Source organism: Podarcis liolepis (genome assembly GCF_965112155.1).
Source record: "Podarcis liolepis genome assembly, chromosome: 1".
NCBI lineage: Eukaryota > Metazoa > Chordata > Lepidosauria > Squamata > Lacertidae > Podarcis > Podarcis liolepis.
The window spans coordinates 109,025,627-109,051,572 of record NC_139554.1 but is presented as its reverse complement, the minus strand read 5'-3'; the positions used below and the strand labels follow the sequence as shown (position 1 = coordinate 109,051,572).

The 25,946-nt window shown below is 41.1% G+C and overlaps 2 protein-coding genes and 1 long non-coding RNA gene across 12 annotated transcripts in view; 2 read left to right on the top strand and 1 right to left on the bottom strand.

Moving 5' to 3' along the window:
* TTC21B (tetratricopeptide repeat domain 21B) overlaps nucleotides 1-1,522 on the top strand; it is a 31,769-nt gene extending 30,247 nt beyond the window's left edge. For 4 of the 5 annotated variants that reach the window (XM_083495819.1, XM_083495817.1, XM_083495821.1 and 1 more), the window contains exon 29: nucleotides 68-1,522. In XM_083495819.1, the coding sequence (XP_083351945.1) occupies nucleotides 68-145 (78 nt within the window). In that variant the 3' untranslated portion in view covers nucleotides 146-1,522. The remainder of the gene's footprint in view (nucleotides 1-67) is intronic. The other variant, XM_083495818.1, reaches the window with a different exon arrangement.
* Nucleotides 1-7,537, bottom strand: part of LOC310704314 — a 9,665-nt gene extending 2,128 nt beyond the window's left edge. The window contains exon 1 of the long non-coding RNA XR_014524712.1: nucleotides 7,401-7,537. This is a non-coding gene — a long non-coding RNA (uncharacterized lncRNA). The remainder of the gene's footprint in view (nucleotides 1-7,400) is intronic.
* Nucleotides 7,217-25,946, top strand: GALNT3 (polypeptide N-acetylgalactosaminyltransferase 3). Of its 6 annotated transcripts, none has more exons than XM_083496520.1 (12): nucleotides 7,520-7,641; nucleotides 10,294-10,398; nucleotides 11,427-12,037; nucleotides 13,119-13,291; nucleotides 14,925-15,074; nucleotides 16,046-16,280; nucleotides 17,290-17,407; nucleotides 18,154-18,354; nucleotides 19,506-19,637; nucleotides 19,738-19,839; nucleotides 22,190-22,342; nucleotides 23,466-25,946. In XM_083496520.1, exons 3-12 carry the CDS (start codon nucleotides 11,520-11,522, stop codon nucleotides 23,586-23,588), a joined length of 1,905 nt encoding a protein of 634 aa, XP_083352646.1. In that variant the 5' UTR covers nucleotides 7,520-7,641; nucleotides 10,294-10,398; nucleotides 11,427-11,519; the 3' UTR covers nucleotides 23,589-25,946. The 6 variants fall into 6 exon arrangements, with proteins under 6 accessions (XP_083352651.1, XP_083352650.1, XP_083352646.1 ...); XM_083496521.1 differs by lacking the exon at nucleotides 7,520-7,641 and adding an exon at nucleotides 7,725-7,867; XM_083496522.1 differs by lacking the exon at nucleotides 7,520-7,641 and adding an exon at nucleotides 7,916-7,933.

Genomic DNA, 25,946 nt, shown 5'->3' with positions numbered 1-25,946 from the left:
ATTTAATAAATAACAATGATAAAGTAATAACTTTACTGCTTACTATGAATATATTTTCTTTCAACAGGTTTTAGAACAGCATCCAAACTACCCCAAGATCAGAAAGGAAATACTTGATAAGGCACGCGTAGCATTAAGAACTTGAATAATATTGTATGTATTTATCTTAAATGGGGGGGGGGGGGCAAACAGAGAAAGGTCTGTAAAACTATCTGTGTAGTTTGCTACATGCTCAGTTAGTTCCCATTGAAAAAAAGTGGAGAGTACTTTTTTAGCACATAGAGAGTTCAGCAAATTTAAAAGATAATCAGTGTCTGTTACTACCCACCTGTAGGTATTGGCTACAGTCCAAATAAATCACTTTGGTGTAAGGGAACAACAGCCACAGCTGGAACGTCCTTTGAAAGTTGCTCTGTGACAGAGAGAGTTCCCAGCTGCACCCTCCTTCGCTGGCCTTCGAACATCACCCTCGTAAAGGTGATTTATTTGGAGTACGGCCATGCTTTTGAAATGGTGTATAATCAGGGTCCTCAAAGGCAGCGGCGGGAAAGACTGCGAGAATGCTTTATTTGTGTCTCACACGTCTAACTGTTTTATTTTTGCAAAACATTTTCCCAGATGGAATCCTAGATCAAGTAGACCAAAACTCGAAAAAATCCCTTCCTCTACCCCAGTTTATTTTACCAATGACCAATTTATTTTGCTATTTTATACTACAGAAATCATTACATAATTGCGCAAGGTGCCAGTAGTTCCCTAAGGATATATTTACTGATTACATACGCAACTTGCCAGTCTTTCGAGATGTTCAGCCTCAACCGTTTGGCAAGGTGGGTTAAGCTGAAACGATGTCCCATCCCCATAGGCTATCCTACTGAACGGGAGGAATTTGAATTTCATTCTACCACATTTATTTATTAGCTAACGGTATTTGCATGCTACTCTGCAATTATTATTATTTTATAATTCATTAAAATGATTTTAAAATACAATATAAAAGAATTAAAAATACAAATTACAACAAAGCACCTCTTGGCAGATAGAGAAAGCAGTAAAATCAGGGACAGACCAATTTAAAAACTTTGGCAAACCAGGGTTCTCACAGTTTGAAACACTTTGATTGAAGATCAAGTTGTCCTCCATGCTTAAAGCTCCAAAGTAGTATTATTACTAGAACTTCTAGTAGAAATGACAACACATTTTACTTCATTTGTATAATTCATTATTTGGATTATTGTGTAAAACTGTCTTTCATCAAGTGATTATTGTCTATGTAGCCTCAAAGAATTCCCATGGCTTTTTCTGAGAGGCTTGTTTCAGTGCCTGCAATATAGCATGTAGGCCATAATTCAAGTGGACAGAGATATGCCTCACCTTTTGTAAACAGTATATTTACATATACTTTTATCATATGATTTGCATTGTTTTATGAATTTTGGTATTTTTCATGTAAACTGTACTGAATTACTAATTCGAGAAGAATGTATAAATGTCTTACATAAAATAAATATATTTCTTCAAATCTGTCTTTATGTACCATATCCCATGATCTGGGAGCAATAGTTAAATAAAGGTGGGCCAGGGAAGGTGGGGAGAGGGGTTATTGGTTTGTTTTTGTTCTGCATTACACTGGAAATGACAGAATGTGTTACACAACAACCATTAAAACACAGTTTAAACTAACAATGTTTTTTCACAAGAGGGTATGGGTCGTATTATGAACCTCTGCCACTACCATCCACCTTAAACTTGATTTCCACTTCAAGACTGATGTTAAGATTTCATTGTTATAGTTCTTGCAGTTGATTGAAGGTTCCTCCTCCCTGCCCCCCTGGTATGCTGTGGTATCCACATCCTCTGATTCAGATATGAAACTACCACCACAGTCATTACTGAGTTCTGATTGCTGCTACTTTTTCACTTTGTTCTTACTGGAGCTAAACATAGAAATGGCTTTTAAGTGAAAAGCAAATTGACTTGTTGCGTTACGTAGAGTTGCCCGTATTTATCTTTGGAGATTATATTTGGATCTGTTTGTTTAAAACTCCATTTTCAGCTACCAAAGCTATTAATTTGAAGGCCGCCTTTTGTTTGAAACATTATAGCTCTGTTCTCTGTTTCTGGACTCGTCACAGAGAGCCTCTGTGTTAGGGTTGTTTTCATTTATACAATTGCCTGTTTTGGAACCTCTTTTCTCCTGCTGTAGCTCACCTGGGCCTTCCATGTCACAGAGGCTATCAGTTCCCAAGCCTTCTAAGTAAAGAAAGGCAGTAAAATAGGCATAGGCAAACTCGGCCCTCCAGATGTTTTAGGACTACAATTCCCATCATCCCTGACCACAGGTCCTATTAGCTAGGGATGATGGGAGTTGTAGTCCCAAAACATCTGGAGGGCCGAGTTTGCCTATGCCTGAAGTAAAACAACCTGTTCTGAGGGTGTTATCAACTGGCCCCCAGACAGAAGCCTGCCTGAGACAAGGCAATGACACACCTTCCCTATTGCCCATACAGAGACCTTAATGGAGTGGCAGTTGAATCTTCAACACTGGTGGTGGGATATCTTCCATTTCTACACCTGAGGGCATCAGGCTAGTTTGGGGGGAGAGGTGGGTGCAGGATAAGCTGTGCAGTATACACAGGTATGTCCTTCCAACAGAAGGGAATGGCCCCAGGGCTTGAGGGGAACATCCAAGGGATTACAACTGATGCCTCCCAGCTTTTGCTGAGGGGGTTGTAACCCACAGGCTAGCAGCTATGTCAGGAGTATCAGGAAGCTGGCACACTTCCGCTAAGTGCTGTCAGGGTCACATCTAGATGCATTACAGTCAATTCCAATATAGCTGGGTCAGCAGGCTAATTCTCAGGAGCCGCCATGGCCTATTTTTTGAACAACATGTTTTCACCTAAGTTGGTCACTGATATAGAAGACCATCATCAACGCATAAAGGTTGATCGCATGCCTTGGATTGCCAGTTTGCCTAAAATTTGTTTGTTTGGAAGATTCTGTGTTCTGATACATTCTCATCCAATAACTTTTCCTATTCTTTTCCTCTGCACTCTCCACCCCACCCTACCATGGGCATAGCCAGGCATTATTTTAGGGGGGGGGAGCTTTATGGGAGGGCAGAAACGAGTTATCTGCAATGCAGTTGGTCAGCTGAGTATTTTTATTTGTTTACTTGATGGGGGGCAGCTGCCCCCTTGGCTACATCCATGCACCCCAACCCAATTGTTTGGGTTCACGTGAGCCATCTGCCCTCCTGAATTCAGGATAATAGAGTGACATTTTTCTATGGGTGACCCTACTTTTTTCTCACCATTAAGTGGGAAGACTCCATTTGAGCTTTTAACAATATTTTAAGCAGCATTTTATAACTTAAGCCTCCTTTCTAATACATGGCCTTTGAATTGAAAGGACGAGAGAGAGAGCGAGAGAGGTCAGTTCAGTTATGTTAATGAAAAAGGAGTCCAGTGTTCAGTATGGTGTTGCCTAGCAACTCATATTCTCTGCCTTTGAAGGAGGAGGAAGGGAGTGTGTCTGCATTTTCTACTGCTCTCTTACACTGGAGATTTAAGCTTCCTATAGCAGCATATACAGTATATATAGCTATGGATACCTATACATACAACTATAGCAAGCTCTTTATATAAGCTCTTTGTTATCATACAGTATGCTTGAAATGTTTTGTGTCCTATAGTTTCAAGGAATAGGTTCTCAGTCAAATTGTGTCTTTATGATCATAGTAGCAAGAGAAACCAAAATGATCAATTCTATACCTTTCAAATCTAAACACAAGCAACCCCTACACTAGGTAGCTGAAAAATGAAACCCTTAAGCATTGCATTTAGCATTTCAAAATAGTGGGATAGATAGTGGGATGCACATTTTCTAAAGTGAAACCACAAATAATATTTTTTCCAAAAATCTTTTATGCAGCAGTTTGAGATGCAATCTAGCAGTGGAAGTTTTGTCACTGACTTCAGTGAGAGATGTGTGGCAACAAAAATCATTATAGCAGGGTAGCCACAGGTACGAAAGGGGGCAGGGCTCCTGCACCGTTGATAGTTGTGTAGAAGAGAAGATTTTAGCAGTGTTGCTTGTTATGCCTGCTACAATTCTCTCTTCTATTCAGCTCTAAAGGTGCATGATCCTTGTCCTCTTGCACCTGAGCTATGGCTCTGTGGTAAAGCATTTGATTGACCTGCAAAGGATCCCAGGTTCAAGAAAGTCCCTGGTCTGAATCTCTGGAGAACCACTGCCAGTCATTGCACTGAGTTAGATGGACCAATGGTTTGACATTGCATAAGGTAACTTCCTGTGTTCCTACTCTCTTATGTTAGCATGATACAGTACAGTTCTGGGATTAAATATCAGGGGTTAAATATCAATAAAAAACAAAAACCATCAATTTACACACTTGCCTATGAAACAGCACTACATTGCTTTGGCAAATTGATAATTATTTAGTTTTTCCATTTGTCTTGAAGATGCTGGAAAGTATTGATTGTACAGAAGAAATGGAGGTGGAAGAAATAGGATGAAAGTAACAAGAAAAAGGGCTTTGCAGTTCTATGCATATTTACATGAATTCAGTGGTACTTCAGAGCAAACATACACAGTATCATGCAGCACAGATCAACAAGAGCAAAAAGCTGCTGTAGAGTATTGTTTAAGTAAAGGTGAAGGTGAAGGTAAAGTACCCCTGGACGGTTAAGTCCAGTCAAAGGCAACGATGGGGTTGCGGCGCTCATCTCGCTTTCAGGCCACACAGCTTTCTGGGTCATGGGACCAGCATGACTAAACCGCTTCTGGTGCAACGGAACACTGTGATGGAAACCAGAGCAGCGCATGGAAATGCCGTTTACCTTCCCACTGCAGCGGTACCTATTTATCTACTTGCATTGGCGTCCTTTAGAAAAGCTAGGTTGGCAGGAGCTGGGACAGAGCAACAGGAGCTTACCCCGTTGCAGGGATTTGAACTGCTGACCTTCTGATTGGCAAGCCCAAGAGGCTCTGTGGTTTAGACCACAGTGCCACCCACGTCCCTACAGAGTATTGTTTAACAGAACAACTCTGTGTGTTTACTCAGAAATAAGTCTACTATTGTCAATGGGGCTTGTTCCCCAAGTATGCATTTGATTGTTCATTTGAGCAAAAAACACAAGTGAAATTAAGACATTAACAACTTTCCTTTTTATGGTGCTAGATTAATTTACATTTTAACTCATACCATGCAGTGGTGTTGGCTAAAAAGTCACACAGTTCATGACATAAAGCCTAGTTGAAGGGAAAGCAGCTGTTAATGAGGTAGCGGTAAACAACCACTGCTCCCACATGTCCTCGGAATTGACCCTTCATGCATCAGCTTTTCCTGAAGGGAAAAAGGGGGTAGGCTTAAAATTTCTAGTCTTCAGCCTCTTTATGTAAAATCTTAGAAAAGCAAACAGACCTTATTCTTATCACTAATAATACGTCATAACTGAACTAGTCAACCTGGATAAAAATGAGGGGAAATGTGAGATTTCTTCCCAGCCACCTTACAAGAACACAGAACTGTGAAATCTACTTTATGCTGTTAAAAAGGAGACGATTCATATTTCCTATGGAAAGAACTGAAATACAGTAATGTAAATACTTCTTAAAATATTGCAGCATCTGGTCAATATAACTTTTTTCAGTGTAATTTGAAAATAAAATGCATGATGCCAAACTAAATATATATCTTTCTTTATAAATTACTCAAGCAAGCAACAATAACACTCTACAATTCATACTTGTTTAAATCTCAGAGCATCCTGTCAATTTCCACTGTTAAAACAGTTCCCTGTCATTCCCAAAGCATGCAGTTTTCCATTTTCCTTTACACTATTTGTAGCTACTACATATGTATTTTTGAGCACTGAGTGTCTGACATCTCCAGCAATAAAATGTAGATTTTACAAAACCTTTGTGGTGACACCTGTGCAAAATTCTATTATTGTGTCTTCTAGATTCAAGGACCGAGTGATGCCTGCAGAGGCATTGTTAGGATGTCCCTGTTCTTTTCGTTAAAGCCCCCAACCTCTTGCCCCGTTCCCCATTTCTAAAAAATCTCTTTAGGTTGGCTGAAAATTGTGCAAAGAGTCCCAGGTGGAATCTAGACACATACTGAAAATGCTGTGAAAATGATTTTTTTACAAAAATGCTTTGAAAAATATATTGAATTTGCCATAGCTCACCATCTCCATCTAGTGTCACATTTGTATAATACACTTTACAACAAACTTAAAATGTTTGATTTGCAGCTGTATAGCTGAGTCTCCTGCCACTCAATGAGCTCAGAGGCAAATTGAACCCTAACAACAAAAGCCAGCTTTGTTTTCTCCCCTCAGAAAATTGGCCAAAATTTGCATCTTGACATAAATTGGTGTACCTATTTCGTGCAAGTTTACGTCATGGGTTTGTACCTACTAAGTAAACAGCAAAGGACCCCCGGACAGTGAAGTCCAGTCAGAAGGCGACTCACCTCGCTTCAGTTGGAAAGTATACCAGTGCAAGTAGATAAATAGGTACCGCCGCAGCAGGAAGGTAAATGGGCTACAGTGGTACCTCTGTTTATGTACTTAATTCGTTCCGGAGGTCCGTTCTTAACCTGAAACTGTTCTTAACCTGAAGCACCACTTTAGCTAATGGGGCCTCCCGCTGTTGTCGCACCGCCGCCGCGTGATTTCTGTTCTCATCCTGAAGCAAAGTTCTTAACCCGGGGTACTATTTCTGGGTTAGCGGAGTCTGTAACCTGAAGCGTATGTAACCTGAAGCGTATGTAACCCGAGGTACCACTGTATTAAGTTTCTAGCAATGTGCCCGGGGACCTGTATTCTTGATCCGCTTCTATAATGATCATATTCAACACTCCATCTCTTTCTCCCATTCATATATCACAGCCACACCGATATATTACCCTAAATTTGCCTGCGAACTTTTGCTTTTCGATTTTCCCTCATTTTTCCATCCGGGCCTTAAAAACACATAGCAAGGGCCATGCAATTCCCCTTCCTTTTACTGCCTCCACGTTGCAACGAACGCCGCAGGAGCTCATCCATCCCTGTATCAGTTTGCTGAATTAATTCTGCTCTGGAGTTTCCATTGCTCAAGCACACACACACACCCCTCCTCTGCCCCTCGGAAATAAGCTTCGCAGGAACCCCAGTAAAGAGTCGCCAAGGAGCGCAGAAGAGGTGGAAACAACGGCAGCGTCCGGGCGGCAGAGCCTCCGGGCGTCAAAAAGCCATAGAGGGCAGCGGAGGAGGAGGAGGAGGATCATTCCGGGGCCTCCGTGCTTCTCGCGCCCGCCAGGGGCACGTGGGCTTGGGGCCTTCCGTTGGAGGAGCGGAAGGAGGGGCTGCGCGCGCGCGCCTTACCTGAGCTGCCCAGGTGAGCCACTCAGGTGAACGCCCTCCTCGGCCCGACGCTCACCTGGGCGCTGCCGAACCTCACGAAGCGGCCAATCGCAGGCCAGGGTTTTTCTCTCGCCGCCCTGGCAACGGTGCGCCGCCGCCGCCGCCGTGGAGAAGGAGGGAAGGAGGGCAGAGGAAGGCACGCTCGCTCCTTCCTTCCTTCCACGCCGAAGCCGAAACCGCTTTCTTCGCGTTGCTGGCACAGGTAAGGGCGGGGCTTATTCTGCTGGGTGGCTGCCGGTGGAGGTCAATGAGAGCAGCGGGGGGGGGGGGTCGCCCGCTGCCGTTGCTTCAGGGGGCGAGCGTCGGTTGCTAGCTCGGAGAGCCGTTTGCAGAAATGGCCATGTAGGCTGGGAGGCTTCGGGTTGGAGCGGTTGCGCCCTTCGCCCCCCTCCCCACCTCCTGCTCCTCCTCTCCCGCCCTATCCCGAGGTAACGAGGATGGGGAGGGGGGTGTTGCTGGTCTTGTTCTACTAGTCCTCTGGGGAGATTTTATAGGTACAGTATTGATCAGATACAGCTATGTAGTGGAGAGAGAGAGAGAGAATACACACACACACACACACACACACACACATTTTTACTCTGTGTGTATGTGTGTGTCTATGTGTGTGTGTGTGTGTGTGTGTGTGTGTGTAACGAAAAGGTAAATGACCCCTGAACTGTATGTGTATATTACAGATAGGTAGGCGTGTTGGTCTGCCATAGTCAAAATAAAAAAATTCCTTCCAGTAGCACCTTAAAGACCAACTAAGTTAGTTCTTGGTATGAGCTTTCGTGTATCTGAAGAAGTGTGCATGCACACGAAAGCTCATACCAAGAACTAACTTAGTTGGTCTTTAAGGTGCTACTGGAAGGATTTTATTTTTTTTTGTATGGGTATATGTAGGGACGCGGGTGGCGCTGTGGGTTAAACACAGAGCCTAGGACTTGCCAGTCAGAAGGTCGGTGGTTCGAATCCCCGCAACGGGGTGAGCTCCCGTTGCTTGGTCCCTGCTCCTGCCAATCTAGCAGTTCGAAAGCACATCAAAGTGCAAGCAGATAAATAGGTACCGCTCCGGCGGGAAGGTAAATGGCATTTCCGTGCGCTGCTCTGGTTCACCAGAAGCGGCTTAGTCATGCTGGCCACATGACCCGGAAGCTGTACACCGCAGCCAAGAAAGCAAGATGAGCGCCGCAACCCCAGAGTCGGTCACAACTGAACCTAATGGTTAGGGGTCCCTTTACCTTTACCTTTTACCATTATTCCAGCGCCGTTTCCCGCTGCTTCCAGCTGCTATCCCGGATTGTTAGATATTCTGTAGACTGTCCCCGGGAAAGGTGAGGCTGCTGGTCCCTTATTTTCGAGGCTGCTGATCCCTTATTTTCAAATCTGAAAGTTGACAGCTATGGAGAGAGAGCCCCTGGGCAATGATGCCCTGTGGGCACATATAACTGCGTGAACGGGTATGTTTCGAACTCATGCCTGGTCCTAAGCTGCAGGGGCCAACACCTAGGGGCCAAGGTCCCTTTGCTCCCCCACCCCTCCCAAATGCAGTATTTGAGGAGGCTGCCCCCTGCCCAAGTGGATGGGCATTGCCATTCAACTGGTGTGTGGGTGTTGCGTCATGTGATCAGTTATGCAGGGCGGTGCTTGCCTGCCCTACCCCCAATATTTTATTCAAGTTGGCAGCCCTGTCCTAGGAAGGATCCCCAATGTGGGATGATCCTGGGATACCCGTGCCAAGGGAGTTTTAAGGTGTGCCGAGATTAGGCATATGAAGTGCTTTGAAAAGTGCCTACATAAAATAGTAAGGCTCCAATTTTAAACCGCAGGGGGTAAGTTTGGTTGAGCCCAGTGGGATTTGCTTCAGAGTAAGTATGCTTAGGGTTAGGTGGGCTCTGGTGTGTAAGGTTTATCATAGGACCCTAGGAAGTCAGGCCAATGGTCTGGCTGTGTTGCATTGTCTGAACTGTTGCTATGCAGCTGGCAGGCAGAACCTCTTGTTCTTGGACCTTTCTCTGCAAAGTTTTGGGATAAGAGATTTCAGGAGACTGCCCTCACCCCAATGTCAGTTGTTAGGAAATAGCTGTGGGAGAGGGCAGCTGAACTCATGTCCTGCTTGTAGGCTTCCCTTGGGCACCAGGCTGGCTACTGTGAAAAAACAAGATTCTGGACTAGATCAGCTTTTGGTCTAATCCTGCAGGGTTCTTGGATCAGGCCTGACTGAATTAAGCTATAACATTTGGGAGCAGCCATAGTACTTTGTGTTTCTTGCAAAGGTGCCCCCATGGGGATTAGGGTGGCCAGAGGTGGAGGAAGATGTGAGCATCTTCCTGTACAATTTTAATTGTTGTGTAATATGTGTTGTTCAGTGTATTGAATGGGTGGGATTTTGGGTGTGTGTAACTTGCTGAAATTGTGCAGGAGAGACACAAGATATTAAAGGTTCAAAAGCTTTTTCTTAAGCTCTGCCCAACCTCAGAACAGAATGGTGTGCATTGTAAAAAAAAAGTGTGAATAGGCGGCTCTGATCTTCCTTATCCTTCCAGGAACTGCTGCTGCTGGTGATGTGGAAGGTCAACAGAAGATGTTGACATAAAGAAGGGAGGTGTGTGTAGTTGTAGTTGGCTTTCCCATGACTCACAGGCTACACCACATTTTAGCTAGCTGATACATTTAGCTTTACAAGGAGGTGGTGATCTTTAGAATGTCAAATAAGTACTAACTGCCTAACCCATGGATTAGCAGTAGTATCACATATGTAAAGATGTATAATTAATTTGTCATTTTCTGTAGTTATAAGGGTGGGAATCCCAGGCTCAAGAAAATTTGATGTTGGTTCCCAACAACATGGATTATTTTTTTTGTCTGCCAGACTACAATGCAAGTGCCTAAAAATTATCCCTAAAACCAAGATTGAACGCACACCATTGATCCTAAGGAAGTAAATCCCATTGAATCCAATAGAACTTCCTGTATAGTAAGCATTTTAGGATTGGAGCTTTAGAGCTTTAATATTTCAGCTGAAGTGATTTTTTTTAAAAAAATAATAATTCAAAATCTTATTGTTGAAATGCGGTGTTTTGGAGCTTAATTAGGAGTTTATGACTTGGAAGAGAGTGCTTCTTGAAGCTTAATTTTAAAGTTCTGTGCACAAGCCCATTTTTTCCCTGATGACTTTTGCTTGAAAGGAAAATGGCACGTGGCATTTCTGCATTTAGGTTAGCATCAAGATGCATGTTTATGACTAATGAGACCTTCGCTCAGCCAGTGGTATACCATCAATGTCAATTCACTTCATCTGACTGAAGTTAGTTGCCTTAGTGTACCATCAGTATCTGTGATTAGAATATATACAGTGCGGAATAATACATTTTGTATTATTTGTCAAGTATATGGGTCTTAGTACGTTTCGGAGCACAATTCAAAGTGTTGGTGCTGACCTTTATAGCCCTAAACAGCCTCGACCCTGTATACCTGAAGGAGCATCTCCACCTCCATCGTTCGGCCCAGACACTGAGATCCAGTACCAAGGGCCTTCTGGAGGTTCCCACACTATGAGAAGTGAAACTACAGGGAACCAGGCAGAGAGCCTTCTTGGTAGTGGTGCCTTCCCAGTGGAATACCCTCCCATCAGATGTTAAGGAGATGAGTAATTATATAACATTTAGGAAACATCTGAAGGCAGCCTAGGGAAGCTTTTTAAGGTTTAATGGTTTACTATGTTTTTATATATGCTGGAAGCCGCCAGCTGGGGCAGTACAGCCAGGTGGGCGGGGTATAAATTATCATTATTATTATTTGTAGCCCTTGGTCAAAATTCAAATACAAGTTGTGGCAAGTTTAGAAACGAGAAGACAGCTTGAGTACTGTACTGAAAAGAATGCTATCCTGCTTTGCACAGGTTTTACTCTGTGCCTAATTAAGCAGATGCATCTGTCCTTATGAAGCATTAAAGTGTCCATTTATACAATAGCATTTATTAACACTTAAAAAACTTTTCTGCAGATATGACCATTTTATGAAGCATCTAACTACCTCTATGAATAAAGAATAGCATCATTGGAAGCACTTGCATACGTGGACAAGTGGAGGGTGGGCATGATGGCTTTCGTAAGGCTGCTAAGACGATTCACAATGAAACATTTGTCCCCGTGGAAACTTTGGAAGTTTACCTTCATTATTTTTATCTTCTTGATATTTTTGTTTCTGCTACAAAGAGAAGTTGGCATTCAGGATTTTAATGAGGAGCCTGGGAGCCCATCAAAAGATGGAAAGATTAATAATGTACTGGGTCTAGTATTAAAAGCTGTGAACAATATTAAAGTTGCAAAGCCAAAAATGCAGATTAAAGCGCCTATTAGGCAAACTCAAAAGGCAGGACAGAAGCGCTGTTTACCTGGCTCCTATACAGCAGCAGAGCTGACACCTCACCTGGATCGACCCCCTCAGGACTCTCATGCTCCAGGGGCTTCTGGTAAACCATTCAAAACGGTCAATTTAAGTCCAGCTGAGAAGGAGGAAAAAGAACGCGGAGATGAAAAACATTGTTTCAACGCTTTTGCAAGCGACAGGATTTCTTTACACCGGGATCTTGGACCAGACACACGACCTCCTGAGTATGTTGAAGTATATTTGGATTTCTGGTCTTTAATTACATATGCAAAATATTGAAAGGGGGTTTTGATTCCCCATGTTCTGCATTGATATGTGCTTTGTCGCCACTATCATTAGCATAATTTCTAGCTACTTAATTTTGCATCTGCATGTATGAAGCTGTGTAAGTATGTGTACAGTAATTTTCTAATTATCTCTGATGGAAGCAAATAATGCATCTAAGAAATTCAATAGATTGTGAGGTAAATTTGTTTGGGCTTGGTGCCCTTTCACACATTTCCTTTAAGAAAGGGGTTGGAAATTAAAACTCACTAGTGGACCAGATGCTTACTCTGTGCAAATTTGATGAGGTCAGGGACCCGCCCCCAACCTGTCATCACAGTGATTTCAGATGACATGGCACTTTGATATCTCGATAGCCAACGGTTTGTCAGGATTTCAAAGCACAGCACAGGGCTCTTTGCAAGTACCTTTAAAATGGCACTGTGTTTTGAAGCCCAGACAATCAGTTGATTGTGGCAACTTCAAAATACTGCACAAGGCTATTTGCTACAAGTTGCTGAAGTGCTGCCAGTCATCTGATCATTGTCACTTCAGAAGCCCGCTTTGTCCTAGCCCAGCTGCCTTTTTGCCTTCCCACAACAGATGCGATATATGTTGTGAGGTGATTGGCAGATGGGTGTGGCTTAGCCAGAATGGCCTGTTTGGCCAAATGGGCAGGTATAGCGAGCCTAGATAGGGTCTGAAGGTTCTCCACCCGTTTTAAGATGTATTGATGAAAGGATGCCCTTTTCTTTCATCGCAAGTGTCTAATCCTTGATAAATTGTAAATCCTGGACATTTTATGGTGGCAATTGTTCTAAATTGCCACATGCCCCTTGTGATGTATTACAAAAACATGTTACGGTATTGTTAGGATATTCTGGAAACAATTGCTCCACACAGATCTTGTGCATGGCTTTTTTATATTAGTATTGGTGTGAGAAAGAAGTTCCACCATACTTGCTAAGCTTTATCTGTGCCACATCAAAGTATCAGACTTATAATCCATTTTTCATTCTTAAAACTGTTTTTGTCATCTAGATGTATCGAGCAAAAGTTTAAACGCTGTCCTCCACTACCTACCACAAGTGTTATCATAGTTTTCCACAATGAAGCATGGTCTACTCTTTTAAGAACAGTTCACAGTGTGATGTATACTTCCCCTGCAATATTACTGAAGGAAATAATTTTGGTGGATGATGCCAGTGTAGATGGTAAGAACGTATAATGTTTGTGTGTGGTTTTTCACATTTGAGTTTTTCATATTATTTTGTGTTCCTGAAAATACACACTTTTTAAATAACAAAAAATATTTATATTTCTAAAGTATAAAGATCTCTCAAATTGAAATGATTTGTGCTTTCTCTTTGTCTCAGTTCATGATCCTTAATGCTTAATTACATTAGGCATGATGTCTGAATTGACTATGGTTTGTGAACAGCCACCAAACTAGAATTTGAAAACATGACTTGACATAGGTTTGCAAACCATAGTTTGTGCTAACTGGCTTGATGTGATATCTGATTTTATAAGAGCAATAGCTGCAATTATGCTTTTGTCTCAAGAGGCTGCTGCACTATGGAGACAGGAGTGAATTTACCGACTTGTGAAGCTGGTGATGAGTGGGTGGAAAATAAAGCAGATGAGAAACTCTAAATCATACTTTGTTGTCTGTACATTTGGAAGCTTAAACCATGGTTTGGCAGAATATCAAACCTGAGCTTCTATCTTAATTAGTAGCTGCTGTTTTGGTGCACCAGCAGCCCCTTCTCTTGCCATTCCTCCCCTTCCGTTATCTGCCAAAGAAAGAGCGCCTGTAGTTCTGCTTCACAGCAAGTGAAGAAAGACTGGCTCAGACACTACTTTCTCCATTTGTTGGAAGTGAGAGAATGCCTTTCTCCCACGTCTGCCTGATGCATTTGCCCCACTTCCTTTGCCACCGTTACTTTTGCAAGGCATAATATTTCAATGAAACGTATGCACACATGACGTAAACAAATTATTGTTGCCTGTAAGCATTGGATTGTACATGCATATGGGACCCACTGGAATGTTAGTCTCCTTTGTGAATGGCAGAAGGAGGGCTCCTGCTCTCTACAATCTGTGGCAATGAGAGAATGCATTCTCTGAACTATCCAACTGACTTGCTATCTTGCAGCAGTCTTAAAGGGTGAGTCTCTAGGTCAGGACCAGGCAAATTTTCCCTCTCCCCCCCCCCTTCAAAATTATGAAACACACCTTTAAAAAGGCTAATTTAGTTATGAAAAGAATTCAGTAATGCCCAACCTACTTCATAAATGTGGTAAGGGTAACTAATGTTATTTGACTCCCCTGCCAAACGAGTAAAACTTGTTCTCTTTCTGTCAGTAGAATACTTTTCAGTAGAATGTCTTTTCAAAAAAAATTATCATAGAAGTGGAGAGTTGGAAGGGACCCTGCAAATCATCTAGTCCACCCCCCTGCAATGCAGAATATGCAGCTGTCCTGTATGGGGATCAAACCTGCAACCTTGGCATTAATCAGCACCACGCTCTAACCAACTGAGCTGTCAAGAAGATATGATGACTTGGCAAATTCATCTTTGTACAGAACTAATTTTTTTACTGCTTTGTACTAGAAATTGCATTTCCCCCAAATTCTGGTTCCTGGTGTATTTGGGGTCGTATCTCCCTTCCCCCATTCTTCAATAAAAGCAGATACTCTTATCCCTTCAAGCTGAAACTACAGTACAGGCATTTCAGAATAAATGTATTTTGACTTTCCTCTTATTGAGTGGCTAGTTATGAAAAGTGAACTTAACGTTTGCCTTTTATTAAATTGGCAAAGACTGTCTTGTTGTCTTTTTAGAATACTTGCAGGATAAATTGGATGATTATGTGAAACAATTCCAGATAGTTAAAGTTGTCCGACAAAAGGAAAGAAAGGGGCTCATCACTGCTCGATTATTAGGCGCTTCAATAGCAACTGGAGAAACCCTCACTTTTCTGGATGCACACTGTAAGTAATAGCGTTGGACTGTAATAGTGTTTAGTTAGCTAACAAATATTAAATAATTTTCGTATTGATTTCTTCCTTGTCCTGTTTTAACTGCTTTTCTAACAAATAACACTATAGAAGCATTGCTGTTGAAAATGCACAGCTTTTAAAAATATGGAACTGATTGCAGAAAAACTATTTATTTAAGCTAAGGACAGCTTTTACACAAATGCACATGAATCTCGGGAGAAAGCCAAAGCTAGTCCATTTTTAAAATATCTAATTTGTGTTTCGGACTGAGGTTTAGGATGGGAAAAATCAAAGTTCATTTTCATTTCGTGCTAGCCATATTTTTCATTTGATCATGTATGTGATATTTCATAGCAGGTATCTGTAAGCTAACAATATTTCCAGCATACATGTGGATTTTTAAAAATAACAGCAACCCTATGTAGGTCTACTCAAGCGGGACATGGGTGGCACTGTGGTCTAAACCACCAAGCCTCTCGGGCTTGCTGATTGCAAAGTCGGCAGTTCGAATCTGCTCGATGTTGCTCTGTCCCAGCTCCTGCCAACCTAGCAGTTTGAAAGCATTCCAGTGAAAGTAGATAAATAGGTACCGTTGCGGCAGGAAAGTAAACAGCGTTTCCATGCACTCTGGCTTTAGTCACGGTGTCCCGTTGTGCCAGAAGTGGTTTAGTAATGCTGGCCACATGACCCAGAAAGCTGTCTGCAGACTAACTCCTGCTCCCTTGGCCTGAAAGTGGAGATGAGTGCCGTACCCCATAGTCAAATTTGACTGGACTTAACCATCCAGGGGTCCTTTACCTTTACCTTACTCAGAAGTAAATAAATTCAGTGGGACTTACTTCCAAATAAATGTGCATAGGATCACAGCCTAAGTGAAATTAAAATGTTCCTGTAACTGCTTTTATGAAAGTGGATAAATCCAGCATTATAATAATTATTTTACCTCCTGTTTCCTCTCTCAGGTGAATGTTTCTATGGCTGGCTAGAGCCATTGTTGGCCAGAATAGCTGAAAACAATACTCGTGTCGTAAGCCCTGATATTTCATCTATAGATCTAAATACTTTTGAATTCATGAAACCTTCCCCTTATGGTCAAAACCATAATAGAGGGAATTTTGACTGGAGTTTGTCGTTTGGATGGGAATCTCTTCCTGAACATGAAGGCAAGAGAAGGAAAGATGAAACGTACCCTATTAAGTAAGCAATGAAACTTAATTTTTTTTCCATTTACAAAATCTTTACTTGGAAATATTGTTCCAAAGAATAATTCACATGTAACTTTTTTCATTTTGGTTAAAAGAGAAAAAGAATTGCAGAAGGATCTACATCTTGTATTCTTTTCGCATGGTACTTCAGGTTTTAAACATTTTTTTCAAAGAACTCTTGAAATTTTAAGCTTTAGTAGGATCTGAACCACCTCAAATAAGCTCTATCAGTAGAAGAGTTGTATGTATATAAAAAGCCATCAGTTGAATTTTAAATACTGAGAGTGCTATGGATGCTAATGTTGCTTTTTTGGCTGTAACAAAAGCCTGAGTGATGGTATCCTTGGCTTTGAAGGTAGGATGATGGGAATATCTGAACTGGTTGAGCAATGCAGCTGTTGGAGGCAGAAAGAGACTGTAAGAGAAAAGTTGGCACCCCTAATTAAACCTGCTTGTTGCTTCGGGTTTAGAATTTCTGCACCATTACAGAATGCAATTTACACATAGCTCCTTGATTTCATTGAAATTTACCTTAGAAATGGAGGTGGGGCATATAATGACTGATTAAAACTAGGGCACATTTCCTTTCCCCTCCCTTCAGTTGAGTTGAGCAATCCCTCCCCCTGCCCCATATCACACTGTTTCATTGTAGTAATACAACTACTGCACAAGTCATATTTCAGAAGCAATTTCTTCCCAGGACAGTTGTTGACTATTTTATTGTTCTGGCTTTGAAATGGATGCTAATGTGCATATAGCTCATGGTAGTAGCTTCTCTACAAAGCCCAAATAGTAGCCAAACATTTTCACTAATGCGTTTCCCTCTGCTGTTGGCTGTTTGCCTTTGCTGATGGTTCATAAAGTGTTGATTGCCCATTTATCAGGCTTTCCTGAAGAGGGGTGGGCTTTGGGATCTTAAAAAGAAAAGTAACAGGCTTTCCCCAGATTGGGAAATTGCTACTTCATGAAAGATTATTCCCCCTCCCTTTTCTTTTTTGCAGAACACCCACTTTTGCAGGAGGCCTCTTTTCAATATCAAAGGACTACTTTTACAAAGTTGGAAGCTATGATGAAGAAATGGAAATATGGGGAGGAGAAAATATAGAAATGTCTTTCCGAGTAAGTTTAGAGACACAATATTCACATGAAGGTGCAATGACAAAACCTCGGTTGCATTTCAGCTGCTCCCTATAGAAGTAGGAGACCAGATGAGCTTGGTCTTCGGCTAATGATAACCTGGAGGGAGAAACTACTGTAGCGTTTAGGGATGGAAGGATCTGTCCATTTCAGTCCTCAGTTTTCCAGCCTTAAATTTGTTTTCTCAACATTTTGGAACAATTTGTGATTGATTGATTTTTTAATATCCTCATGAAAACGGACTGTAACAGGGCAGGGCATGCATATACACACTCCACTGATGCCCACAGGGGCCAGGAACGGAACCCCCACATGAAATGGTGTCCACCTGTACTTATTTATTTCCTGGTGCCACGCATATGCACAGTCGTGCACGAGTTGATTGCATGTAAGTGCGGGGGGGACGCCTGTAAATGTGAATTTTGAATAATGCCTCTGTTTCAGTTTGCGTGTTGTTTTGGAAAATGGAAAATGAGTAGATTCATATTTAAATGTGGGCTGAATTGGATCTCTCCCCATTCCTAGTAGTGTGGTGTCAGGTGCTTGGTTGCTGCATCAGTATTGCAATAATATCTTACTTAAGGTAGAAATGTTTTCTTTCCCTGTTGCATGTAGGTAGACGGGGTTTGATTTCAGAAAGCATTTTTATACAAATGCTTCTAGAGCAATATTACCTGCTATCTGGTGATTCTGTTAAAGGCTGATAAGTGAAACTGTTATTTTTTCAGGTATGGCAATGTGGGGGACAGCTGGAAATCATACCTTGCTCAGTTGTGGGCCATGTATTTCGCAGCAAGAGCCCCCATACCTTTCCAAAAGGGACTCAAGTGATCACCCGTAATCAAGTTCGTCTTGCAGAAGTCTGGATGGATGAATATAAGTATATATTTTACCGGAGAAACACAGAAGCAACAAAAATAGTTAAACAAGTAGGTGACGATGGTGGTGGTATTAGAAATCAGTTGCTGCACTGAAGTTCTTGGTGAGCAAAAATTATTTATTGCGAAAATATATAAACGTAGTAGGCACTCTTTATTCAATTTGCTCTGCTTGGCAATATATTGAATAGATTCAGTAGTGCCCATTACCTCTTCATTTAATCTTTTATACAATACCTCCCCGAAGCTCTTTGAACTAGAGTACTGCCGTTAATTGCATCCACCAACTTGTAGTAGGAATGAGGGGGATCTTTCTCAATAATTCTCTTTAACATTCAGTTGATTAATATATGTGAAGTCTAAAAGAATGACTAAAAAGAATCTTGATTTTGCTAAAGCAATATTAGCCAACTAGGATAAATATTAGAAGGCTAGTACCAGGCAGTATCTGTAAGATGCAATGATTGCAAACAGCTTGGATGACTTAAAAAAAAAATATGCACAGAGTATAAGGCTGTGTTCTACCTCTACTTTCAATGGCAGTATACATCTGAATGCCAGAGTCACAAATGGAGAGAGTGCTATTGCACTCAGATTTTGCTTACGTGCTTCACATAGGCATCTAATTGGCTGCTGAACCTAGACAGGACTTTGACTTGGTTCAGTAGGCTTTTCTTATGTCATGTTAAATGTAAATAAGGAATTAACAACATTTGATAACCTCAAAAACCCCAAGTTGGCCAATTGTTTAGGGGGGAAATTAAAGTTAGAGATTTTAAAAATGGATGGCAAAGGATAATGTAGATTTGCATCTCAAGTGTGCTTGTGTGTATTCCTGGCTCTATAAATTTATGTCAATTATTTACTTATTTATATATAAGAGAGAAAGAGAAAAGGAATTATTGGGTTGTTGCCACCATTATTGGGTAAGTGGTGTTTCTTGCTCCACTTCTGATTCTTTGGGGATACATGGAAAAGGATAATTTGATCAGAACATATAATGATTATAGGAAATGTGTTGAGGGCTGAAAGAAGTTGAGTGGCTTCTAAATGGACCTCCAATCTCTATTTTCATTATTAAAAGATACTTTAAAGCTTGTTTAACTGAATTAATTTACAAATTCCCTGTGTGTTTACTTTCAGTAAAAAGTATTATTTGTGATTTGGTTTTGTTATAACACTATTTAGTATTGTTTCAACAGAAAACGTTTGGTGACCTCTCAAAAAGATATGAGTTAAGGCAACAATTACAATGTAAAAACTTTACGTGGTACCTTAGCAATGTTTATCCTGAGGCATATGTACCAGACTTGAATCCTCCATTATATGGATTTGTGAGTATGCTTTTCTTTTTACAAGAAGAAATAAAGCAAATGAGCAGAGGATTTAGCTATGCTATTCTGCACTTACATTTCCATTTTTTACATTCCTTAGTTAAAAAATGTTGGAAGAAGAACATGCCTGGATGCTGGAGAAAATAATAATGGTGGCAAGCCATTGATTATGTATACATGTCATGGGCTTGGAGGAAACCAGGTAAAATGTTGCATTTGGTTTTTATGTAACTGTGCAGATAAGCACAACAATGAGTTTTCAGACCATGTTTTAAATTTATCAGGGTCTCATGCCTAGAATATCTACATGAAACCACTAGGTGGGGTTATCTGGAGGTTTGGAGTAAGTTGTCAGCAGTATGCTGATGACATTTAGCTCTAGTTCTCCTTTACATCTGTAGGTGAGGCAGTGAAAGTAATGGACTGGATGAGAGCCAACAAACTGAAACTCAATCCAGATAAGAGTGAGGCCCTGTTAGTGAGTGGTTCCCTAGACCGGATGGGTAGGAGATTGCTCTTGATGGGGTTACACTTCCTCTGAAGGAGCAGGTTCGTAGCTTGGGGATATTCCTGGATCCTTTGCTGTCGCTCGAGGCTCAGGTGGCCTCAGTGGCCCGGAATGCCTTCCATCAGCTTTGGCTGGTGGCCCAGCTATGCTCCTACCTGGACAGGGATAGCCTAACTACTGTTGCCTATGCTCTGGTAACCTCAAGGTTAGATTACTGCATTGCATTATAAAGAGCAATGAGCTCTCCAAGGGCAGCACCAAATTTGGAGCCATCACTATGGTTAGAAGTTACTGTGTAATCACTGTTTTATTTGGGAAGCCTGATGTTCTTTATGTTCCTGTTTGAGTGTGTATATTGTAAGCATGTCTCTCATTTAAGGTGTTCAGTATAAAACGAGGGCATTGTGTTAGGGGAGAGTAAGCTACCATTGGCATAGATACAGTGGAACCCAAAGTGAAGACCAACTCTCAATTTGAGTCTCCTTCCTCTGCAGAGTCCACATCTTTTATAACCTCACGCTAATAACTTGGATGGCTTCCATAATGCTATATACTGGCTTGGTTACACTGGTTCCCTGACTGTCTCTGCCATGCACTCTTCATCTGTCTTTCAGCTTTTTGTCTGCTTCTGATCTATTCTGCGGGAACACTCTTCATTTCTGCATTGTAAACTTAATAATCTTTACTCTTTCCCTCCCTCTTTCTTCTGCTGCTTTTTCCTTTGTCTTTAGAACTTTTGCTGTCAAGGAGGAAACCAGTGGGTGACTAAGCAACCAGGCCTGTGTCATCTGTCCTGTCATACTTACAGCCTCATGCTGGGAGGTTAGAGTGGTCTTCCCTATGCTAAAACCACCTACCATTTTGAGCCTATGTACATTCCTAGATGGCTGAACTTCTCACAAACACTTCTCGGTGCACAACTTGTGGAGCAGAAATGGTTTAGAACATATTGCATCCCTTAAATGTAGCACCTCTGGAAATGTAACTAGGTGTTGGCAAATCATAGCTAATTTCATTCAATAAAAAAACACTCCATTTTTATGTAAATTACCCTATCGTAAAAAGTACTGTAGTGGTAAATAGGAAAGATGTGGACAATAATTCCATTGTTTGATTCCTTAGTGGTTACCTAGTAACCACTCAATGGTCTCTTCTATTAAATAGTATTTGTTTTTGAATTTCATACTATCAGTTTGATACAGGAAGAGAAGAACAATCTGGTAGCTTATATTCGTTTAATAGCATATATATTCATCCCACCAATCCTCCCAAAGGAGGTCCAGGGCATATTGCAAGTGTCATTATTGCCTGGTCTGCATCAGCGTTGGCAAGGGTGCCATGCCAGTGGAAGACATTTCACTTATACTGTTAAGGCAGTGCTGGCACACTATGGCTGGACAGCTGCTTCTATCCCTTGCAATTGCCTTGGATATGATCTTGCCAAAGTTAAGCACTGAAATCAGTGTGGCTTTAAAAGTGCTTAACTTTGAGTGGTTAGCACCTTTCAATTGCAAGAGTTCTAGGATCCTTAGACATTGCACAGACTTTTCATACTAATTCAGGGTTAGATCCAGAATGTCTCTTTCATGAATGGAAAGACTTCCTGTATTTGCTGTTCATAGAAGGGACCAGAGTCAAGCAGAAGCTGCTGCTCTAGAATAAGGGAGAGGAAGGCAGTTTTCACCAATTCTCCCTGCAGGCCCCAGTGCAACTTCCTACATTGTTCCAGAGAGCCTCCTACCTTCCCAAGCAGCTCTGGGATCTGCTCTGTACAAATTAGTTTCATTGGAAATCTGCCACATAGCTATCTCTCCTGCCTTGTCTCTGAGTGGGAGACAGAAGGGAAACTAAAATCTTTCCATTTTCACCCTACTATTTTTAGTGACCTGCCCTTGTCATGATTTAGGCATTGTGTATGAAGCACTCCATCTGCAAAGCATAAAGTTGTTCTGTAAGCATTAATCTGGAGTTCAAAGGGACTCCGTGAATTTGTATGGTTGAGTTTTGGGTGATATTTCCCTGACTGAATTGTTTCTTTATATAGTACTTTGAATATTCTGCACATCATGAAATTAGGCACAACATCCAGAAAGAGCTGTGCCTACATGCTTTATCAGGAGAAGCACAACTTCATGACTGTGGCTACAAAGGGAAGAACAGCAGAACCCCTCCTGAAGAGAAATGGGAGATCCGAGAGGTATTTTCAAATCAATTCAGCCAAGCAAAAAGAGAACATATAGCTTTTGTAGTTTGGAGCTGCTAGTTAATTAAATGTGGAGGAGGAGTTTTACATTTACATGTACTGCTCCCATACAATAGGGCAGATACAGGAGCAAGTTCTTCTTAGAGATATTTATTGTTGCATATAAGCTCCTCTGTGCAAGTCCCTGTCCCCCAATCTGAAACTTGGAACATACTTAGAATGACTTTTCTTCAGAACATGTGTGAGGTTTTCCAGCTCCTTCCTGGTAGCTGAAAAGTTCTTCAGATGTGTAGAAAAAGCTGTAGTTCTGAGCCCTATGTAAAAACTTTCTTAGATCTCATTCTCCCTTCTCCCGGTACCTCTCAAGAACAGCTCTTTACAGCCATGTTTTTAGATACCATTGTAGAACAGTGAACCCATTATGATAAAGGGAAGCATTTTTAAAAAAATCAAATATAGCTACCTTCAACCCACTGTAAGCCTCTAGGATATAGCAGGCTCTAAATTCAAAGGTGTAAATACAGTGGTACCTCGGGTTACATACGCTTCAGGTTACATACACTTCAGGTTACAGATTCCGCTAACCCAGAAATAGTGCTTCAAGTTAAGAACTTTGCTTCAGGATGAGAATTGAAATCATGCTTCGGTGGCAGCAGGAGGCCCCATAGGCTAAAGTGGTCTTCAGGTTAAGAACAGTTTCAGGTTAAGAACACACCTCCAGAACCAATTAAGTACTTAACCCGAGGTACCACTGTATAGCTGCAGCTTTCAGCACTGGGGAATTTGTTGCAGAATCATCAGTCTTTGTCAGCATTGATAGAATTTTGTCTCTCCAAGTATTCATGATGTCTACAAAATCTTGGCTGGATTAATGGGCAGAACCAGAGAGACGGTGTGATATAGTACAATCACCTGTCGTACTTGGATTGGGCAGAGCCAGTTTCAAATTCCCACTCAGCCCCAAAGTTTACTGAGTGACTCTGCATAAGCCATTGTATGACCAATCTACTTCACAGCATTGTTTTAAGGTTAAAGTGGGTAGTCCTGGCATGCCCCCCTAATCTCCTTGGAGAAAAAGTAATATAAAAATGTGTCTTCTCTCTCTCTCCTTTTCTAGGACCAGTCGTTGTACAACGCAGCCTTAAAGATGTGCCTGACAGGAAATAAAGAACATCCAAGCTTGGTGACGTGTAACCCCTCAGACGTCTTCCAAAAATGGATTTTTAGCCGAAACAATTAAGTACTGGTAATTAGGAGATGTTTTAAACGGGAACTGTATCTCCTTCAAAATTATCCAGCTTTAACTTAAATTATGCAGAGTCATCTTAACTGTAAAAAATAAAAAAAAAAAATAAAGCATTTTTACTTCAAAATTAAAATGCACAATTTAGCTGGCAAGAAATCCAAGGAATACTTAAGTTTCTTGATTCTTAAAAAAATGTTTACAAATATTGGAAATTATATTTCCAGTATATATATTTTTGTAAGACCTCTGTCTTTAAGACACAATTCTCAGTGGTTTGGGGATAGTTTGTAAAAGTTTTACATACATGCATTCACAAATACATTCTGGTCAATAACTGAAGAAACTTGTTGATAGAGGTTACGGAGATGATTTTTTTTTCTATATTATCTGAAAAATAGAGTGCCTTATAGGTGTTCTTTATAATTTAAACTGTGACAGCTTTCCTTAAATGACCATCCCTGGTTTACACATTGATCTAGTTGGCTCAGTGTTTATAGCAAGAAATATCTATGAAGTTTATCAATTCTTCTGAAACTATGAAGTTCTATTACCACTCCAATGAATAATACTTTCTTGGTGTTAGCCCCTTGCAAACTGGTTGGGTCTCTGTGTGCTGCTGTTTTTGGTGTTCTGTTGTTCATTATGCTTATCAGTGATGAGCTTTGTATGTTTAAGATTTCTGAAACTGATTACAAAATTGTTCTCTTTTGGTTGAAAATGTGTTTATTGCTTCTCCTGATATATCACATTACTTGCTTCTTAGACAATTCTGGCATCTCTCATTTTTTTTCTATTATGTCTGGGTTCCAAGTTTCCATATCTCTAATTCCTATTTTCCTCTTTCATGTGTTCATAATTTAAAACATGACCCTTTTAATTCAAAACTATTGAAAAACATTTTAAGTAACTGGTGTCTTTCATCTGAAATTTGTAATTTTTTAACTGAACTTGCTAGGTTTAGAGTTAGGATTATTTGCTTTCTACATGCAAGGAATTTTAACAAAATATCTCACTGGTTGCACGTTCTGTGATGAAACACCTTAATTAAGAGTCAGTATTCAGCACTTTTTGCTGCTTAGTGTGATGGGTCAACAATGCTGAGAAAAATAGAGGGGTTTTCAAGTACAATGTCACATCAGCTCATGGATTTTCACTCAGGCAACTAGATTCTTCCTCCACAAATCTGCTCCAGAGGGTTGGGGAGAGCCCCTGGAACAGATTTAGAGGGCATGCTGGGGAGGAGAGCATTACATTGTGATAGAATCAGATAATTGGAATTACATTTGACCCACCCTTAGCAATTAAACCAAGAAGTTGCAAATAAAAGCTCACTCCTTGTGAATAATTCCTCTAGCATTTAAAAGAGAGGGGACGGATGCCACCATAGAGGAGCTTTTTCCCCTGAGCATTGCAGCCATATATTTGCTATTTATTCATAGATTCCTGTGCTGTGTTTCATGTGCACACAGAGACCTTACAAAGTTGGCCCCAGCTCTTCCCCGTGGAGGAGTTAGAGGGTTGCCACCAGAAATGAAAATTGCTCATCACCACCCCAGGCATATGTGCTCTTGTGGGCCTTTCTGGATACAGTCAAAGCTGGTCTTCAGATCTTTTGGGTTACAACTCCTGTCAGCCCCAGCCAGCATGGCCAATGTTCAGGGGTGATGGGGGGCTGTAGTTCAAAACATTTAGAGGACATTAGCTTGGGGGAGGTTGTTACAGCACTTGCCATCTCAAGAAGCTGATAAAGCAGTTTTCTTTATTTTGGTATCTCTGGTTTTAAACAACTACTTGAGGCCTTGCATATACACTATTGAAAGCTTATTGTTGAGATGCTGCTTGCATAAGCAGAGTTTTGCAATGTGGCAGATGGCTGAAGCAAAACTATTGTTCTTCCTTAAAAGTATGTTTTCTGTTTATACAGTGGTTTTCCTCTACTTTGCTGATTTGGTGTTTATGTCACGAAGTTAACTACTACTTTTTCTTCCTCTGTGCCTGCATTGCCCCAAACGTTCAACCAAAACTATAAACTGAGGCTATAATTATGACTTCATAGCACTTTGTTATATTTTTATCTTTTCCGCAGCATACAGTTCTGCTGTGTCTCTACCCGTTATATTTTTATCTTTTCCGCAGCATGCAGTTCTGCTGTGTCTCTACCCCACCACTGTACTGGTCTTCCATCTGATTTAAGCGTGATACATTAAACTACAGTTGTTCTAGGCTGAGTTCTTAATTCTTCCTTGTACTTCTAAGCATTTATTTCAGGTATACGTGATATGCTGTACAGAACGCCTCTTTAATTTTGTTTCATAAACGTAATAAAATAAAAATATTTTGATGCAAAAGCTA

Coding starts and splice junctions, on each gene's coding strand:
- GALNT3 (XM_083496525.1), top strand. CDS start 11,520: ATGATGGCTTTCGTAAGGCTGCTAAGACGATTCACAATGAAACATTTG. Junction 12,038..13,118: donor CCAGACACACGACCTCCTGA/GTATGTTGAAGT, acceptor TTTGTCATCTAG/ATGTATCGAGCAAAAGTTTA. Junction 16,281..17,289: donor GATGAAACGTACCCTATTAA/GTAAGCAATGAA, acceptor TCTTTTTTGCAG/AACACCCACTTTTGCAGGAG.